The 20,935-nt window shown below is 43.5% G+C and overlaps 1 protein-coding gene across 1 annotated transcript in view; it reads right to left on the bottom strand.

The window, feature by feature from the left end:
* Nucleotides 1-20,935, bottom strand: part of LOC126234571 (uncharacterized) — a 257,630-nt gene that overhangs the window by 6,713 nt on the left and 229,982 nt on the right. Inside the window, exon 5 of the mRNA XM_049943279.1 lies at nt 20,431-20,665. Within this exon, the coding sequence (XP_049799236.1) occupies nt 20,431-20,665 (235 nt within the window). The remainder of the gene's footprint in view (nt 1-20,430; nt 20,666-20,935) is intronic.

Here is a 20,935-nt window from a genome sequence, read left to right as displayed (position 1 = left end):
CTAGAGGGAACTGTAGCGGATGACAGACACTGGAGTAGAAGTCATTGAAGAAGCAGGGTGCAAGTGCAAATCTGAGATGCAGGGGTGGGCATAAGAGAGAAATATGTAGCGGACCACATCGATGTAGTGGGAAAACTGAAATAAAACACTAGATAAGTAAAAAAGGAGGTGGTAGACAACAACGGACGCTGGCAGTCGATCGACTGTAAGTATGGTTGCTACAGAGATGCTGACTACTATGATCAGGTCCACATGTACATATAAACTCTAAGGACTATTACATAGTGTGTGGCCGGTGGTACCTACGACGAATTTTAGCGTGTTACTATCTTAAGCGTTAGCTTTTTTATTTTATTTATTTTTATTTTTATTTACTTTTATTTATTTATTTTAGAAACTGCTGGCGAATGCTTCCTCTCCTCTGCCAAACTGTTCCTCTTAAAGCAGCTCTTACACCCCAGTGTTCGACTATTCAAGGTGTTCCCCTACATGTTCCCATCATGTCTCCCTCTAGAACCACCGAAGTTATTCTCTGATATATTAAAATATGTCTTACTATCTTCCTCCTTTTAGTGTTATTGTTTTCCACAAATTCTGATCTCGTCGACCCCGCTAAGAAGCGCTTTGTTTCTTGTTTTATCGGATCATATATATTGATGAACCACAACATAATAAATAGTACCCATCGTGAGAATGAATGTTACCTTTTGTTGTCGTGGGCACGTGACGCCAAATCGAAAGTATGAAAGCAGAGCAGACATGAAAGCGACCTCAGTCTAGCAGCGATACAGATCGAAAACGGGAAATACACTGACATAATGGACTGTGGCAAAGATATTGGACGTCCACGATTCATTAGAAAGCCTGAAGGTCGGAGACTTGTCCATTATGTAAACCACAATTGACGGTGATATGTGGTAGATCTGACGACAGAGTTCAGTGCTTGTACTTGCACAAGTGATTCAGGGCACAGCGTTCAGGAGCTCCGTAGCAGACGAACCACACGCGTTTCCATGTCGACCAATTCAGAGGGCACTGGATTACCGAGAGTGGACCTTGCTTGATAAAAGTACATATACACTGGAAGGCTTTTCGTTGCGTGTTCGTATCGATTCGCTTTTTGAATGATAGGAAGTGAACACGTCGAATCATGTATCGGACGTAGGGAGACAGACACATTGCTGTTCATAATTTCCGCATAATTTCCTATGTTTCGTCAATGAAGTTAGCTGGTATTTTGTTTCGGTCACAGCTCATTAGGCTGAGCTGTCAGGTACCAGCACAGACTCGGAAATCTTGACACATGCAGACGAAACAGCCACATATTTGTGAGAACCATGGTTATGAGACTGAGCGACCCATTGGGTTCTCTACATTACCATCCCAAAGGTTACGACCGACGGTAACACAGGACTGCAAAAAAATATTTTTTGAAAGTTGTTTAAAATTTGATAACTGACTTTTAAGTACTTTTCACGGCTGATTTCAAAAATGCAGTCCATTTTTTATATAAGGTCAGGTTTTCTAACAAAAATGGAATATTTTTGGGGGTAATAACAAAATTTAAGCAATTTATCACATTCTTCCCAAAGTTATAAAATTTTATTTTATTTATAAAGCATGATCTAAACAACATTTGCAGTACACTTACATTTCTCTTTAAGCTCATAAGTCCTTATAACAACGTTGTCGCCTTATGTCGAAGCTTCTTTTATTGCTTTTCCGGCTTTGGACTCGTTGAGGATCATCTCTTTTTATCATACAGCAGTAGTCCGCTCTCATGTTGACGTTTCATCTTCCTTGATATCTTCTTTCCATTTCTTTGATGTCTTGGTGGAATCTTTGGCCCTGATATTCACTTACATCACCAAAGTTTGCAGGGAAGTACTCAAGATGTGAGTGGAGAAAATGAAATTTAATGCTCATGTTACAACCCAGCTTGTTAAAGTTGCCGAGAATGTCTGCGACGATTGTCTTGTACTTCCGATCTCTTTTGTTTCCTAGGAAACCAGTAACAACTAATTTAAAAGACGTCCATGCTGCCTTTTCTTTTGTTTCCATTTCGTCCACAAAGTTGGGATCTGTCATTAGTTTTCTAATGTTGGTCCGACAAAGATTCCTTCCTTTAGCTTTGCCTCGGATAGACCAGAAAACTGTCCACAAAGGTAACTGAAATACTCCCCTTTTTTGGCAATGCCTTAAAAAATTGTTTCATCGGCCTCAACTTAATGTGAAGTGGTGGAAGTAACACCTTTTTGGCATCCACAAGGCTTTTCCTTTCAACATTTTAACCCCCACCTGTAAGGTTTCTCTCAAGGGCTAAGCTTTTTTTATGTAGTGTTGTTTTCTGTCTCTACTGTCCCATTCACAGAGAAAGCAAGGGAACTTTGTATAGTCACTTTGTTCACCAAGCAGCATTGAAATCACTTTTAAATCACCACACAGTGTCCATTTGTGGTCTGAACAGCAGAGTTTGTTTGAAACCAGTTAAAGGTTTTCGTAGCATTCTTTTAAGTGAACCGAGTGTCCAACTGGTTTAGAGGCATACTTATTGACATTGTGTAGAAGTACTGCTTTAAGGCTTCTTTTTGAAGAATTAATAAAAAGATTCCACGCATCAGGAGCATATTCTGTTTTGAAACGTGCCATAAGCCCAGGAACATCACTACCTTCTTGACAGAAGAAAGATACAAACTCATTTCCCTGTCTCGATACCAATAAATGGATGTACTCGGAGCCAAAATATGATTACCTTTCAAGTAGACCCTAAATCAGTTTATGGAGATCCTAAAAACCAAAATACAAACTCACTAGAGTGCTGAAATATCGAAAAGCAAGCTAAAATTAGATGCGCAGTTTGTGAAATAACTGTACGTGATGGAATTTTTTCACTATTTTTACCGAAATTAGCGCTGAAAATACTATAAAAATCGCTTAATGAATTTGAAACAATCTTTATGTCGCAGACCTGTGAAACGAATTGCCAACAGCAACACGCAACGGAAGACCGGTGGACACCGTAAATGCTCCTTGGTCTCGATGTTCAGTGGGGAAGTCTCGGCTGGTCGAGTGAACCACGTTACTTGTTAGTCGTGTATGGATATGTCGTCATCCAGCCGAATGGCTGCTCTAAACATGCACTAAACTACGGACGCACGCCAGCGTCAGCAGTATTATGTTGTGGGAGCATTCACGTGGACTGCCATGGAAGCTGTGGTACTAATTGAAGGTAGCACGGCCCTTGCGGACCACATGAACATTATTACATCCCTCAATGCTTGATGTCTTCCACGACGGCGATGGCATCTACATCTACATCTACATTTATACTCCGCAAGCCACCCAACGGTGTGTGGCGGAGGGCACTTCACGTGCCACTGTCGTTACCTACCTTTCCTGTTCCAGTCGTGTATGGTTCGCGGGAAGAACGACTGCCGGAAAGCCTCCGTGCGCGCTCGAATCTCTCTAATTTTACATTCGTGATCTCCTCGTGAGGTATAAATAGGGGAAGCAATATATTCGATACCTTATCCAGAAACACACCCTCTCGAAACCTGGACAGCAAGCTACACCGCGATGCAGAGAGCCTCTCTTGCAGAGTCTGCCACTTGAGTTTGCTAAACATTTCCGTAACGCTATCACGCTTACCAAATAACCCCGTGACGAAACGCGCCGCTCTTCTATGAATCTTCTTTATCTGCTCTGTCAACCCGACCTGATGCGTATCCCACACTGATGAGCAGTACTCAAGTATAGGTCGAACGAGGGTTTTGTGAGCCACCTCCTTTGTTGATGGACTACATTTTCTAAGGAATCCCCCAATGAATCTCTACCTGGCACCCGCCTTACCAACTATTAATTTTATATGATCATTCCACTTCAAATCGTTCCGTACGCATACTCCCAGATATTTTACAGACGAAACTGCTACCAGTGTTTGTTCCGCTATCATATAATCATACAATAAAAGATCTTTCTTTCAATATGATAAGTGACCTCTCACAAAGCTAGAATCCTGTTAAAGTAGTTTCAGGAGCAGAGTAGTGAACTCTCGCTCATCTCGTGGCCATAAAGTTGCACTGATTTGAAATACCGGCTGTAAGTCATTTGAACTGCCCGATCCGTGAGCAGGCATCTGCTTCCACATACCTGTGCCGAGGACTTATCAGACCCATGCCACGCAGAATAGTTGCAGTACTGCTTTCCAGCACTCTATTAGGAAAGTGGTCTTAATGTTTTGCCTCATCAGTGAAGTTTTGATCAGCTTTTCGTAACACCAAATCTGAAAAACTTCAGTTCTTTATCTACCTCTTTTTCTCACAGTCCATGATTCGTTTCCGTTCAAAACTTTACTCACGTACAGTCTCAGAAATTTCATCCTAATACCTGAGTTTGCCGTTAGCAGATTTCCTTTGGTGAAAGAAGCCCTCTTTGCCTGCTTCTTGTATCCTCTTTATCTGCTCTGTCTGCGTTAGGTTTCTTCCATGGAAAATCAGTAATCATTCACTTTTTCAGCTACCAGGGGACTTCTGAACGTAATTGACACATAATTATCTAAATGTTACTGAATTCTGCAGTGCTTCATCGTGACACAGATATATTACGTCTTCAGAAAGAGATAGGAACGTTCTACAAATCGTCCAATTCCTCGACGATAGAAATCCGCCCATTGGCCACGGATTCACTCGAGAACCGCTGTGTGAATGTCTTCATCATTGCAAAAGCTGTTTTTTTCTCCAGATATTCTTGCAGTTTGCCGAAAAGACGAAGGTCGCGTGGTGCAAGATGTGGACTATATCGAGCATCAGCCCCACACACGTTTGTACGGCGTCGGTCAAATTCTTGGCACCATTTCACTACGGCTCATATGGTTCATATACGCCAAACTTTTACGGTGAATGTGTGCATTCTAGATGTTTTATCAACAAGAATCATGCTGTCCCGCCTACATCTGCTTTGCGGTACGTTTCTAGTTGCCACTTCAGTTCAGTCGAACACTGTAATACACCTGTTATCTGCACTGGAGCAGAGCTGTGAACGAAACCCAGAAATCGTGCTCTTCTGACAACGCGACATTCTTGTTGCGAAATGGTCTAGGGACGACGTGTGTAACGTACCTCCTGAATTTCCTACGTACGTGGTCAGCAATTTTTAAGTTATCCGCTAATCTGATTTCTGGTAGTCCACATTACTTTCGTCTTCCTATTGTCCGAATTATGTGCTCATTTTGTCAATTTCACACAACCGGTCTCAAACGTTTCCTCGCTGTCACTAAAATTAACAGTATCGGCGAATCTTATCACTCACATTCTTAAGTCTTTAATTTTATTACCGTCAATGAGTGGTTTTTAATTTTCGTCATTGCCTGTCTGACAGATTGAACTGTAGAGGAAACAGACTGCAAACTTCCTTTATATCCTTCTTAATCCGAAGACTTCTGTCTTCGACTTCTATAGTTATTTTTCCCCTTAGTTCTTGCACATATTTTATATTACCTCTATATACTATACTTTATACCCATTTTGCTGTAAACTTCTAACACCATTTTGCGTTGCGGGAAACATATTCTTCATCCTCAAATCGTGTGGAGTTTTCTTGAGTTTTCGTAGGTACTGTCCCCATTATCAGGCTCAACGTCAGAATTTTCTTCTCTTTACCATATCGTTATTTATCTTTTCCATTACTTTGTATATTATTCTTTTCTGCAACGTGGCTGCATGCTGTGTTGAGATGATTATACTACACTTCGCGCGTTGATCTGACTTTGATATCTTCAATATTGGTTGGGTGATAGTCTTCCGAGGGTCTGCTGTTAAGTTTCCAATATTATAGATTGTGCAAACTAAGGTGGTTAATCTTTTTCTTCCTCCTAACTCCAGTGATTTTAGAAATTCCGAAAGAATGTCATGCGTACCTTCTGAAAGTCTTCCAAAGCACTTTCCGCATTTGATGGTAATACTGGTTCCGCTATACTCTCCAAATAAACATCCGTTTCATTTTCAATCACTTCATTATATTCCTTCCACCTGTCAGTTCTTCCTGAATATTTGACAAATTAATGACCTTTATGACTTCAGTGTTGACGCTCAAGCTTTTAAGACCGCAGCCCGTGGCCTAGTGGCTGGCGCTGCTGCCTCTAGCTCACGGGGCCCAGGGTTCGATTCCCAGCCGGTTGGGTGATTTTCTCTGCCCGGGGACTGGGGATTTGTGTCGTCCTCACCATTCATGACAGTGGCTAAATTTGGTGGTGAAAAAATGGGACTGTACACAATTTGGGACTTCGTACGGGTGTTGATGATCGCGCAGTAGGGTGCCCCACAAACCAAACATCATCATCTGGCTTTTAATTTCACTGACAGCTTCTTTGACTTTCTACATATGCAGGAACTGTCATTCCGACATGGTCATCACAAGGATGGATTCAGCTTATAGAACAGCCAAAATAATTTTCGGTGAATTGAAGAGCCAGGATGTCTTCGCATTTTCCCAACAGCCATTTCGGTTTATCTTAGCAGTACGTCGGTATTTAACAAGGCAAAAATAACTCGCTATGACCTAATCGATGTTACCTTTCTCTTGTGACACCTACTGAGATGTACGACAGTGACAACATAATTGTCGCACACTCATTGAAATAACCGTTCTCTAACTTTACCCGGCAGGTTGTCCCTATATGGGCTGACCAGACAATACTAGTCTTCTGACTGGATATTTCCGGAGTGTAGATACATCAGCGGAGCACAGCAAAGGCGCCAGCAGCAGCAGATATTACCCTATACGCGGAAGATTTAGCTTAGTTTTACTTCTCAGGAGCTTCTTCGAAGAAGTTCCTTCCGATTCGCTCGCTCTGGTGTTGAATTGCGACCAGTGGCGGGGTTATGAGTGTCTGGGCGGTAGGCGAAGGTGGGTTCACCCCTCAAGGCTGTATCTTAACGCCTCCAACGCTAGTTTCAGGTACTGTCAACTGTAGCAAGTACATCTGAGTCAGAAGGGGCTCCTTGTCCACAGCGACTGGGGGCTGACGGCCTTAAAGGTCCGAACAAATTCCGACAATGGGATAGTTTGTGATTACGAGCACCAACGTTAGGCAGGTTGTAGAGCCTCTCAGAGAAAGAGATGGCAGGTCGGGAAGGAAGGTCAGTGCGAACACTATTTGCTTGTCGAGATGTGAAGGATGCTCTGCCGGCAGTGATTTGGCACACTGGCTCAAGTAAGCACAAATTATGACTCTCAGAGATTCCTACAGGCGATTGGCAGGCTTGATGAAGACGGTTAGCCTTATTCGCATTTCAGTCCTGGGTGAGAGCTAAGTTGAAGGCTTCAGGCAAACTCCCAGAAAATTCTCTGACCGAAACTTCATGGCAGATTAAAACTGTGTGCCGGACCGAGACTCGAACTCGGGCAAGTGCTCTACCAACTGAGCTACCCAAGCACGATTCACGCCCCGTCCTCACGGCTTTACTTCTGCCAGTACCTCGTCTCCTACCTTCCAAACTTTACAGAAGCTCTCGCGCAAACCTTGCAGAACTAGCGCTCCTGAAAGAAAGGCTATTGCGGAGACATGGCTTAGCCACAGCCTGGGGGATGTTTCCAGAATGATATTTTCACTCTGCAGCTGAGTGTGCGCTGATATGAAACTTCCTGACAGATTAAAACTGTGTGTCCGACCGAGACTCGAACTCAGGACATTTGCCTTTCGCGGGCAGATGTTCTACCAACTGAACTACCCATGCACGACTAACGCCCCGTCCTCATAGTGGTAGAGCACTTGCCCACGAAAGGCAAAGGTCCCGAGTTCGAGTCTCGGTCCAGCACACAGTTTGTATCTTCCAGGAAGTTTCATATCAGCGCACACTCCGCTGCAGAGTGAAAATCTCATTCCAATTCTGAGTCTATCTTGAACGCGTATTTCGCGATATCAACTACTGGGTGGAGAAATGTAGGGCCCTCGTTAACAGTTGCGGCTGCTGCGTAGCGGAGAACATGTGGTGTGACCATGTGGGTTTTTTAGGATGGGAAAACTCCTCCACAGGCTCCATAAGAAGCATTCTGATTTCAGACAGGAAGTAATACTGTCTCCATCAACAACGAGTCATTGGAGATCGAAGAAAGTAAACGTTAGTTAGTGTTAGTTAACTTCAGGGCCGTCTACAGAAAAGTTCCAGGCCAAATCTCGCTGAACAACGGTAACAATTGCCCTATAGCACAGAATCCAGATATTAACAGGAATACTCGTAAAATTCTAAATTCCTACTGAAATGTATATCGCAAATGTAGTCCGAACACTGGCGCTGTGTGCGTGCTCATGAAGTGAGACATATAGTAATAAGCAGAAAGGCTAGCGCAGATTACGAATGCGAAAAAAATTTGATGAAGGTAAGGGTTAAATGTGGGTCAGATATGGTCACACATCCTTTGTCATAAGAAATATCGTGGCGGAATATTTGAGTAGATACTTGGAAAATATGTCATGTAGATTTCCTGGTATGTTAGGGTAATAGGTGGAGGTTTCAGCGTAATAACTATAGGCTAGGAGATCCAAGTGATCCATGCAGGTACTGTGTACAGGGAATCATGTCAAATCTTTCTAACTGCCTTACCCGAAAATTGCCGGTAGCAGCTAATTAGATACGGCACTTGAAGGCAACATATTACATCCCATAGTCACGAAAGCCCAGACCTTTCGACTCAACCCAGATCGGAGAAATATTGATCATAATGCTGTTACAGCATCAGTTAGTAAGGATGTTAATAGGAATATAAAGAAAGGAAGGTAGATGTTTCTGCTTAGCAAGAGCGACAAGAAACAGATTTCAGATTACCTGAAGGCCAACAAGGGAATTTCGTCTCGAACACCGACTGTGCTGAGCATCAGTTGACAAAGTTCAAGATGATTTTACAACACACTTTACACAAAAAATATTCCAAGTAAAGTTAAAAGGAATGGAAAATGTTCGATAGTTGTATTAGAAAGCTGCTATAAAAGCAAAGACGGCTTCACTCCAAATATAAACGTAATAAAAATCCTCCCAGGCAAACAAAAATTGATCGAAGCTGAAAGTGACGCAAGAAGAGGCATGAGTCAAGCGTTCAACAAATCGTAAAGCAATCGTAAAGAAATCTATCAACAGAAGATCACGAAAACTTTTGGCCATGCGTTAGTAAACGGTTCGAGTCCATACCCTCATACACTCAGTGACAATAATAGAGTCGTAACGGCGAATGACATAGAGAAAGTTGAAATATTAACTCCTTTATCGAAACTGTTTTCTTGAGGAAGTTTGCACTGTAGCTCTTCCTTTAAAACGTCACATGAACGTCAAAATGACAGATATGAACATTAGTGCCGACAGATAAAAAGTAACCGAAATCGCTCAACGGAGAAAGGGGCACGAAACCTGACGGGAAACCAAAACGATTCTACATAAGGTACTAAAAATAAATGGCTCGTCTTCAAGCATCAGTGTGTCGTATCTCGCTGACGACATCATTATTAACCACAAATGCGTCACGAAGATGCCCAGCCAGCACCATAGACCGAAGAACAAGGGGCGTTCTGCATAGCTGTTTGGTTTTCTCTTAAAATACCGAGAGCGTACTTTCCAAAAAGAGTCAGACAATATACTGCGTCCACCTAAGCATACATAGTTTAAGATAAAATTGGAGGGATTGAGGAACGACTGGAAGATGAAAGTGGGGAAGTGCTTGTGGTGTACAAGTACCCTCCGCCACACACCGTGAGGTATCTCCGAGTATAGACGCAACTGTAGAATCCAAATTTCTTTAATAGGTCACTCGTTGTAACATTGCGCACTAAAACGAAGTTTTGGACTAAAATCTGCAGCACATACTACACTAAAGCGGCAAAGAAACAGGTAAATACTGAGGTATGTAAACGGACGCTGCGGTCTGCAACGCCTATATAAGAGGACAAGCGTCTGGGGTAGTTTTAGGTAGGATACTGCTGCTGCAGTGACAGGTAGCAGGATTCAAGTGAGTTTGAACGTGGTGTTATAGTCGGCCCACGAGCGATGGAACACAGCATCTTAGAGGTAGCGATGATATGGGGATTTTCCCGTACGACTATTAGACGAGTGTACCGTGAATATCAGGAATCCAGTAAAACATCAAATCTCCGGCACCAGTGCGGCCGGAAAAGGACGTGCAAGAACGGGATCAATGCGATTCAAGAGAATCGATCACGGTGACAGAAGTGAATCGTTCCTCCAATTGCTGCAGATTTCAATGCTTGGCCATCAACATGCATCAGTTTGCGAACTATTCAACAAAAAATCATCGACATGGGATTTCGGAGTCGAAGTCCCGCTCTTATACCCTTGATGTCTGCACAACAATGGACTCTTGATGACTGGAAACATGTTTCGTGGTCGAACGAGACTCGTTTTAAATTGTATAGGGCGGATAGACGTGTACGGGATGCAGACATCATAAATCCGTGAACCCTGCATGTCAGCAGGGGACTGTTGAAGCTGGTTGAGGCTTTTTAATGGTGTGGGGCGTGTGCAGTTGGAGGGATATTGGACCTCTGACACGACTAGATACAATTTTGACTTGTGACACGTACGTAAGCATCCTGTCTGTTCATTTGCATCCATTCGTGTACATTGCGCATTCCGACGGAGTTGGGCAATTCCACTAGCACATTACGACACCCTGCCCGTCCAAAATTGCTGCAGAGCGGCTCCAAGCACACGTTTCTGAGTTTAAACACTTCTGTTGACCAACAAACTCTCCAAGAATGAACATTATTGAGAACATCTGGGATGCCTTGCAACGTGCTGTTCAGAAAAGATCTCCACCCCCTCACACTTTTATGGATTTATGGACAGCCCTGCAGGATTCATGGTGTCAACTGAACACTGCTTTAAACATTAGTCGAATCCCTCTGCTTGCTCGCGGTGTCCCTTCACAATAATAAGCAGGTGTACCAGTTCTTTGGGTCTTCAGTGTATTACTCATTCCGGGAAGATCTCACGTGTCACAAAGTGATTGTTATTCCGTTTGTAATGGCTCCAGTTAATAAATCTGGTAAGTACAGCATATACAGGTATTCACGAAATTAAAGATAGCCAGTTTTTTTTCATACATTCGTATTACAGAGCACGAAAAAAATTAGGACACCTGTTTAGTGGTTTAAAATTCACTCAAGATCTATAGTGCATATGGAGCACATGAAATGATTGCATTTACGGACCAATTGCATAAACGGTTCTGTTGTATCAGGTATCGCCGGCCGCGGTGGTCTAGCGGTTCTAGGCGCTCAGTCCGGAACCGTGCGACTGCTACGGTCGCAGGTTCGAATCCTGCCTCGGTCATGGATGTGGGTGATGTCCTTAGGTTAGTTAGGTTTAAGTAGTTCTGAGTTCTAGGGGACTGATGACCTCAGCAGTTAAGTCCCATAGTGCTCAGAGCCACCTGGTTAGATCATTGCAGTTTGTGGAATTCAGAGTCTTGAGCACGGTCTGTAACGGGCGAGCTGTGTCCTTCAGACGTGCGTCATGACCATATGGCGTGACTGCAGCCTGTGAAAGTAGTGGAGAGGCGCTTACAGAATAGTTACATTCTCTGCAACTATAAAAATTAATAACTGATCTAGAAATAGCCTGAGGAACTTCATATTAGATACATAAACTTCTGTTCTGTAAAGGAACAATCTGTCAAAATTTGAAGTTATTAACTGTCATAATTTGGAAGTTACAAAAAAAAAGTCAGTAAAAAAGTAATTGTCCGACACTTAAAAAAACTATATATATATATATATATATATATATATATATATATGTGTGTGTGTGTGTGTGTGTGTGTGTGTGTGTGTGTGTGTGTGTTAACAGTTCACCAACTGTGACTATTTGAAAGGATATGATAACAGCTTCATAGTTTAGATTCAAATTTGGAAAGTTTTCATTTTAGAAAACCTTTCGTAATTTTGCTATAGTAATAACATTAAGAATTTTGAGTAGATATTTATGTTTTGTGTTAGGGTGTGAGTGTATGTGGGACATTCGCCAATATTAAATTTTCAGTTTGTAATTCTCTATAGGAACTTGCAAGTGTTCCAGCTTCGTATCGTGGGATCGAATCCACCAGTGGTTCCTCTACTAATGGATGACGGGTGTCCAAGCATGTCTGAATATGTAAGAGACAGCCAGAACTTTCGCGACTATGTAGTTAAATTCCATACGTAAAGTACAGCTTAAAGTTTATTTCATTTTATCTGTTTAACAAGAGAGTTTTGAGTTGCTTATTTTAATTACGTCAATGAGCTGAGAGCAGTGGTTGGTTCTTGCTAGACTTTGGCGCGAGCTGCGCTCTGAAAGTCAGTTCTGATTGTCCGTAATTCTGTACAGCCAATAAGAAATGAGACGGTTTGCCACCTAACGCATGAGATAGAGGTGCTTGTAGAGGCAGAGAGAGAGAGAGAGAAGAAGGAAGTGGTGGACTAGCTTTCGAAGGAGCCGTTCATGCTGAAAGTGTCCGTAGGCATTATGTGTAAAATGAAGTGATATTCTGACTTCCTCGTTTCGGTACAGTGATAAAGGTAGCTGGTGTTTACCATTAACTATTTGTGAAATTTTAAGAGTCGAGAGATATTTTGTTCTGGAGAAAATCGAGTGAGTAAACTTTGAACTAAAAGCGTGGCGGTACTAAGTACATTTTTTTCACTGGGTATTAATGGTGAGCAAAAACTTTATTTAAAGACAACCACTGAATGCCGAGTGCAAACGTAAATAGCAGTTTATTGACTGTGTTACTGTTCTGGCTGTTTGAGTGTGTCGAGGACTGTGAACAGGAACTTTAATGATTTGAACACATGTGGGCTGATGATCTTGCTTAATAGCAATAAACAAATCCTAATGCAAGTTTAAAAGAACCTTTGAAATTAGAAATTTGAACATCAGCCCATTTCCGATTTATTCTTTAGAGGTCACAAGACTATTTTCAGCTTTTTGTACTTATAGCGGCCTCCGATGTGTAGTTATGAAATCTCAGTCTCTTCAACACTGCTTTTCTGAGATCTCTTAAGTAGCTGCAGTCATGAGTTACGTGTGCAGATCTACATAAGTGTCGAGGTAGGTGGACAATTTATGTTGCAGAACCGCCGTCGATGTGCGACAGAGCGAGTAACGTCGCAAATACGACGATCGTGGTAGGTGTCTGTGCTGCGTGGACGTCCAGAACCTCGTCTACGGGTGTGAGAATGTTCACGTTGCACTACCGACGCAGCACGTCCAACTTTTGTGGCAGTTCTCTGAAAGGCCGTCCTACCGTTTGGAAGGTGATGATGTGAGCACTTTCAGACTCGCTCGGTTGGCTGTAGGAAGCAAGATTACGTCACTGTGGCATGGCTGCCTGCTTCCTTCACACGTCTGATCCGCACTGAGCCTTCCGCCTGTGAGCATTCCCTATGAATAGTAGACACAGATGACGCTGTGGCACCTATGGCACTACCGCATCTTTTGTTGGATGAATTTGAGACCATTATCAGTAAATCTGCTATCCCCTAGGTGGCATATACCTTAATCAGATCAAAATCGACGTCGCCTTTCCAGGTGTACTAACTTTTTCTTCCGGCAGTCTAAAAGTGAATGTATGTAAGTACGTTCTGTATCTTCTCCTAAACCACTGGATTGATTTCCACCATACTTGGTATACATGTCGCTTACTGTCTGGAAAGAACAACTCTGGGGTGAGAACCACTTCTCTCTCAGATGGGTAAGGGGGGAGCTGAAAAAAATCCGAATGCACGATGTGCAAGTAGCGAGATCACACTCATGATCATAAATTAAGGATACTGCTGATACATGGTGAAACAACGCTCTGATGGGTGGTTTGCTGTTTTACATCACCTCGGGGTTTGACCATGCGGTGTATTTGACCTGTGGTCATCGCGCGGTGGTGCTGTCATCAGTCCACATACGTAGAGGTGTGTTGGTGCATGTCAGAGTACGGCGCAGAGAGTAAGTGTGCAGACGTTTTCAGACGTTCTAATGGTGACTGAGTGCTGAAAATGGCTCAAAAAGCACATATTGATGACGTTATGAGGGGTAGAATACTAGAGCGACTGGAGGCTGGTCAAACGTAGCAGTCGTAGCACGCAGTCGTAGTGCAGTCCGTGTGCCGCAAAGTGTTATGATAACGATTCCAGCAGACAGGAAACGTGTCCAGGCGCTACAGTACGAGACGTCCACAGTGTACAACACCACAATAAGACCGATATCTCACCATCAGGGCCCGCAGACTGCCACGGATTACTGCACGTAGCCTTGCTCGGGACCTTACCGCAGCCACTAGAACAGCAGACAGCAGACAGGAAACGTGTCCAGGCGCTACAGTACGAGACGTCCACAGTGTACAACACCACAATAAGACCGATATCTCACCATGATGGCCCGCAGACGGCCACGGAGTACTGCACGTAGCCTTGCTCGGGACCTTACCGCAGCCACTAGAACAGTTGTCTCCAGACACGCAGTCTACAGACAACTGAACAGACATGGTTTATTCGCCCGGAGACCTGCAAAGTGCATTCCACTGACCCCTGGTCACAGGAGAGCCCGTAAAGACTGGTGTCAAGAACACAGTACCTGGTCATTGGAACAGTGGTCGCAGGTTATGTTCACGGACGATTCCAGGTATAGTCCGAACAGTGATTTTCGCCGAGTTTTCATCTGGCGTGAACCAGGAACCAGATACCAACCCCTTAAAGTCCTTGAAAGGGACCTGTGGTATGATGGTGTGTGTGTGGGGGGGGGGGGGGGGGATTATGACTGGTACACGTACACCCCTGCATGTCTTTAACAGAGGAGCTGTAACAGGTCAGGTGTCTTGGGACGTCATTTTACACCGGTACTTCCGCCTTTTCAGCGGTGCAATGGGTCCCACCTTCCTCCTGATGGATGATTGCTTGCGGTCCTACCGAGCTGCCATCGTGGAGGAGTACCTTCAAACAGATGATATCTGGCGAATAGAGTGGCCTGCATGTTCTGCAGACCTAATCCCCATCGATCACGTCTGGGATGCTCTCGGTTGACGTATCACTGCACGTCTTCAAACCCCTAGTACACTTCAGAAGCTCCGATAGCCACTGGTGCAAGAATGGGAGGCTATACCACAGTAGCTGCTCCACCACCTGATCCAGAGTATGCCAACCCGTTGTGATGGTGATCATATCCCATATTGATGTCGGGGTCCGTGGGCAGGAGACAGTGGCGTTTTGTAGCACATGTGTTTCGGGAAGGCTTTCTCAACTTATCACCAATACCATGGACTTACAGGTCTGTGTGGTGTGTGTTCCCTATGTTCCTATGCTATTATCGCCAGTTTTGTGTAGTGCCACGCTGTGTGGCACCAAATTCTGCAGTTATCCTTAATTCATGAGCGTTAGTGTATATTCATTCAATATTTGAGAACGTGAGCACTTGGTGACTTATAACCAAGTTTACACCTAACGTCCTACGTTTATGACACTTTTTTTTTTCTGGTGCCACCCACAAAAGAATAAGTTTATCGTTTATTGCCTTTATACTAGTACATCCAATGACGTTACATCTGGAGACGCCCTGGACAGCGGTAGGATACGAGACTGACTGTCGCTCACCCTACGACACGACAACCAGCAGTGATAGTCTGGGTGCCATTACTCTCATAGCAGTAGCCCTTTGATGGTCATCCACGGCACCCTTACAGCACAGTTGCACGTCGACCTTATTTTAAGCCCAGTTTTGTTGTCTTTGTTAGTAAACCATGCTGGGATTACATTTCAGCAACATAGTGCCCACCGGAACACGGCGAAAGTTTCTACTGTTTAACTCCGTGCTTGCCAAAGCCTACGTTGGCCAACAAGGTGATCTCTCGCCGGTTCAGTTGAGAACTTAGGAGCATTATGGGCAGGGAAATCTAATCAGTTCAGAATTCTGACGATGGAATGCGCCAGTTGGACAGAATTTGCCACGCCATCCCTCAGGAGAAAAATCCAGTAAGTCTATCAATCAATGTCAAGTCATATAACAACTTGCATGGGGGTCAGAGGTGAACCATTACTGACTTTCTCTATTTGTAAAACTTTCTCTTGAATAAATCATCTAAATTTTCTGTAATTCTAATCTTTTGTTTATGTGCATGTGTAATTTCCGTCGCCGGCCGGAGTGGCCGAGCGGTTCTAGGCGCTACAGTCTGGAACCGCGCGATCGCTACGGTCGCAGGTTCGAATCCTGCCTCGGGCATGGATGTGTGTGATGTCTTTAGGTTAGTTAGGTTTAAGTAGTTCTGAGTTCTAGGGGACTGATGACCTCAGCAGTTAAGTCCCATAGTGCTCAGAGCCATTTGTAATTTCCGTCCTATTCGTATAATTTCTTCTTATTGTTTCGGTTTTTATTTGTATTTATTTATTCGCTTATTTTTGTGCGTACATACCTGGACATCGTCAGGTATTCGGCTAGTTACAGTACAGAGTTGTTTTCAGGCAAAATACAAACACAAAAAGCAGAGAACTAATTTGGAATGGGTTACATGATAATTAATTATACGAAAATATTATGTGTGACCATCTGGGATATAGCAACGATAATTAGATGCATCAAACGTTGGACAAACTGATGAGCCAGAACATTACGAACACCTACCTAATAGCCCGTATTTCCACTTTTGGCACGTATAACAGAGGCGACGCGTTGTAGCATGGAAACAATGAGGCCTTGGCAGGTCTGGAGGTGGTTTCACCCTGGTTTTGTCACGAGCTGAAAACACGCCGCAGTACTTCTCGAACACCCGACATGTCATGCATTTCCGAAATGATTGTACCGAACCTCCGGCCACACAGTTTGCCCTTGGTGAAATTCAGATAGATCGAGCGCCTTCCCCATCCTACGCACGGACAACACTCTCACTGATACTAGATGCACCATACGTGTGTCTGGCTAGCAGTCATTCCTCACCAGTTGACTAGTGGTCTGGTGACTAGCATTGATACCTCTGGTTCACGGGGTCCCGGGTTCGATTCACGGCATGATTGAGGATTTTCTCTGCCTTCTGGGACTGAGTGCCTGTGTTGTCCTCATCATTTCATCATCATCGTCATCATCTTCATCACTGGTAACAGTGGCTAGATTGGACTGTGTAAAACTTGGACAGCGTAAAATTTGGGACTTTGTACGGGCGCTGATGATCGCGCAGTTGAGCGCCCCACAAAACAAATATCATCAAACAACAATCGCCTGGTCGGGTTTATATCGATATTAGGTCGATGGTCATAATGTTCTGGCTGATCACTGGGTATGTTGCTAGGGTACAATTGTGTTATCGTTAAAGATGAAAGAAACACACAAAATGTTTCTCAAAAATTGTCTAGCTTACGTGTACCTTAAGGATGCGTCAAATTTTCGGTAATGTTATAGCTTGATCATCTCCTTGTTACCCAAGTGTACAAGGTCGCCCATGATGAGGGATCATTGATATTGGGGGGAAATGAGAATGGTTCCTTGAAGCAAAAATTTCATGTAGAGATACTTTCCTTCAAACCGTTCTCCAGATAGGAACAGATTTCATCCAGATTACTTTGCCGATTGTGGGACTTCATACATATTTCTGATGGAATCGGGATGCGCTTCCGCCAGTACTACTTAATGATGCAACCACTTGGAATACATATTCCTGACAATCAACACTCGTAGTATAGATGAGGTTGGAAAAATTTGGAATTTCGATCTCCTGTTAACGAATGTCATGTGATGATAGTGGTAAGGTTCTTACGTTCTGTTATCGTGGAGGAACAAGGATTAAGTCAAAATTACTTGCATAGCTTGAAGATTTTCACGGGAGTGAATATTCCATTATGTTCATTAACCTCATCCAGATAATGTCTGCATTATACCAAGATATTTCAGCTAAAAACCATGCATATATCATCATGTGCGTCCTATCGTTAGTGTTTACTAGTGCGAGTTGCTCTGCTTGTACTGGCAACTGACCCACTGGCGCATGTGTGTAGATCTTCAAGCGGTCCATAGTGTAACTGCGGAGCGGTCGTGAGGCGCGTGGGTGTTATTATTCCCCTCAATTGATTTGCGCGCTCTCGGAGATAAGGCTCCATGGCCAAGTTAATCAAATACGTTGACGCTGGTCGTAGTTCAAGGCCGTCTTTCTGACCGAAACAAAAAGACGTGAGCACTGCTCGCGTAATCCAGCTGAATTTCGCAGCCCTTACGACCTTCCATCAAGTACATATCCACAGACTCTTTAGGAACAGAATCCTGAAATGTATTTGTCAATCATAGTCTTTTTCAGCTAATAATGGAGTATCCAGTGGTGATAAAATGCTGAGTTATGGAATCATTCTGAAATTACTGGGTTATGAAGGACACACGTAAGGTTCTTCGTTGCAGTGTAATTATATACGAGTAATCCTCTATATCTGGTACTTGAAAGAATCCTCTGCGTATAAGTCATTTATCCGGAACTATGCGTTTTACAATGATATAATTTTACAGGTATATTCAGTCGTAAATGAAGAAAAAATGGAAATGGAGTCCCATGCTACTTGACAGAACGTAGGGGAACGATGCGGGAGACCCTCACCGCCGTACTAGGGAAGATCCTAATGGAGGTGGGGTTTGCCGTTGCCTTCCTCCGCCCGTAATAGTGATGAATGTTGATGAAGACGACACAACATATCCAATCATCTCGGGGCAGGTGAAAATCCCTGACCTCCCCGGGAATCGAACCCAGGACGCCGTGCTCGGGAAGCGAGAACGCTACCGCGGGACCACGTACTGTCTGTTAAAGTAGCTGCCAACAGATTTAGTAATGAAGAAGTAATAAATCAAAATGTTATGCTTTTCGCTGAGGTTTTACAGCATGAACAGAGAAGACGCACTTAGCGATAAAGTTATTTCCTTTCATTACTTTGTGGCAGTTGCCAGGGAAGAAGTTTTCGAAATGGTTTGGAGTTAGATGTAAAGTTTGTTGGAAATCGCCGGTAATATTGGATGAGCATATTCAGGGGAACGTGCGCGCCGATAGTTACGCTGCTTCCAAATGTGTACACAGTTGATGATTTCGATACTTCACTTACTATGTTAAACCTTTAACGAAAGTTTATATATTTCAATGAGTAACTTAAGACAGCAGTTTCACTTTTTAAATTCGATAAATAATTTATATGTAACATGGTTGCCACAGAAAGCTGTTAAGTATGCTACTCTAATTTGGTCCAGGTGACGGGTTGACCATTTTAGACGTTAATAATAAGGATTTGTTATAAAGGTGACGAACGCTTGTATCTTACCTTAGAAAGAATGTCTGACCCACTGAGAAACGTTGCTGACACGACCAGACAAAAACATGAGCGTTTTCGTCAAATTTTCAACTTGTTAAATAACGACTCAGTACTGGACTGCTTAAATTTGAACGATTCTTGTACTGACTTTGGTAGTATTTCATACTGAAATCGGTGAGGGTTGGTAACCAGTCATGCGCAATTACCTCGTATCGCAAACGACTTGTACTGCATATCTTTCATTCCTGTGTTCTTGCTTCTGTGGCCATATACCGCACATGTTTAATTTTTCGTTATTAATAATGATGGAATAGACAAGAGAGTATAACAGAACTCCATTATCAATCATTCCACGTGTCAGTGCTCATAGCATTTGGTTGACAGTTCTCGAAATATGCCTATTTGAGGTGGCTGAAGTCCCAAGAACATTTTATTGATTGCCAAGGATAGACTTGGATCCTATTCCATCCTCTCTTGTCTCCATCTCCACTCCCACTATCTCTCCTATCTCCCATCTCATCTGTCATCTGTCACATATTATCTCCTCTCCTATCTCCTCATTTCCCATCTCATCTGTCTTCTTATCTCCTCATCTCCCACTTCCTCTCCTATCTCCTCATCCCATCTGCTCGTCTCTCATCTCCTCTATCTCCTGTCATCTGTCGACTCTCCTATCTCATCTTCTATATCTCGTATGTCATCTCATCTTCCTTATCTCAACTCCTCTCTCATCTCCTATATCCTGTTTCATATCTCATCTCATGTGCTGTGACATCTTATCTCACTCCATTCAACTCCTCTCTGATACCATTATCTTGTCTGGTGTCTCACATTTAATCTCGTGTACCACACCTCTCTATCTTATATCATTTCCTTTCCTCATCTATCTGATATCCTCTCTCATCTCCTATCGCATCTCCTTATCATCTCCTTTTTGATACCATCTCTTTAATCTCATCTGAACTGATCTCATCCCCACTCTTCTCGACTCCTCTCCTCTCCATTCCTCTCCTCTCTACTGAAGACAGAAATAATCGTGAGATAGAACGCGTAGAAGTAAAGCAGAAAGAAAAATATAACGTGGAACACTAAAATTTTCCTGCCTCGTATTTCATTGCGAGCACACGTGAGCTTACCGAGGAAGAGCGCCTCTCGCACGGTGTTGGGGGGCGGGGTGACCCTCTGCACGACGCTCTCGCTGTCGCCCTGCCACAGCACCGGTGCCACCTCCGCCACGCAGCGCAGCTTCATGGAGCCGGACACGAAATGCGCGCCCGACACCGCGAAACGCAGGCCCAGCGACGAAGACACCAGGCCGTGCGCGTGGCGCTGCGGCGGGTGCGCCTCCAGTCGCGGGTCGTCCCCCGGCACCTGCCACAACACGCCATTCCTGCCATGTAATTCGCATAATCATTGCAACCAAATCGCTCTCCATGACAGGGTAACTGTTTAAAATTTGGAAAGAAATTGAAGAAAGAAACACAAATGAAATTCTACAAAGTTATAGCTATACCTATTATTGTATGAGTGGGCTGTTCGAACAACAGACATTACAAAAAAGGAAAAATCACGTTCACAGTTGGAAGAGATGAAGTTCGTGAGAGATATAAGGGGTTATACTAAAATGGGTAAAATAAGGAA

The sequence above is a fragment of the Schistocerca nitens genome, chromosome 1, assembly GCF_023898315.1.
Source record: "Schistocerca nitens isolate TAMUIC-IGC-003100 chromosome 1, iqSchNite1.1, whole genome shotgun sequence".
Classification (NCBI taxonomy): domain Eukaryota; kingdom Metazoa; phylum Arthropoda; class Insecta; order Orthoptera; family Acrididae; genus Schistocerca; species Schistocerca nitens.
The sequence above is the reverse complement of the archived record's forward strand: the minus strand, read 5'-3'. Positions and strand labels throughout refer to the sequence as shown.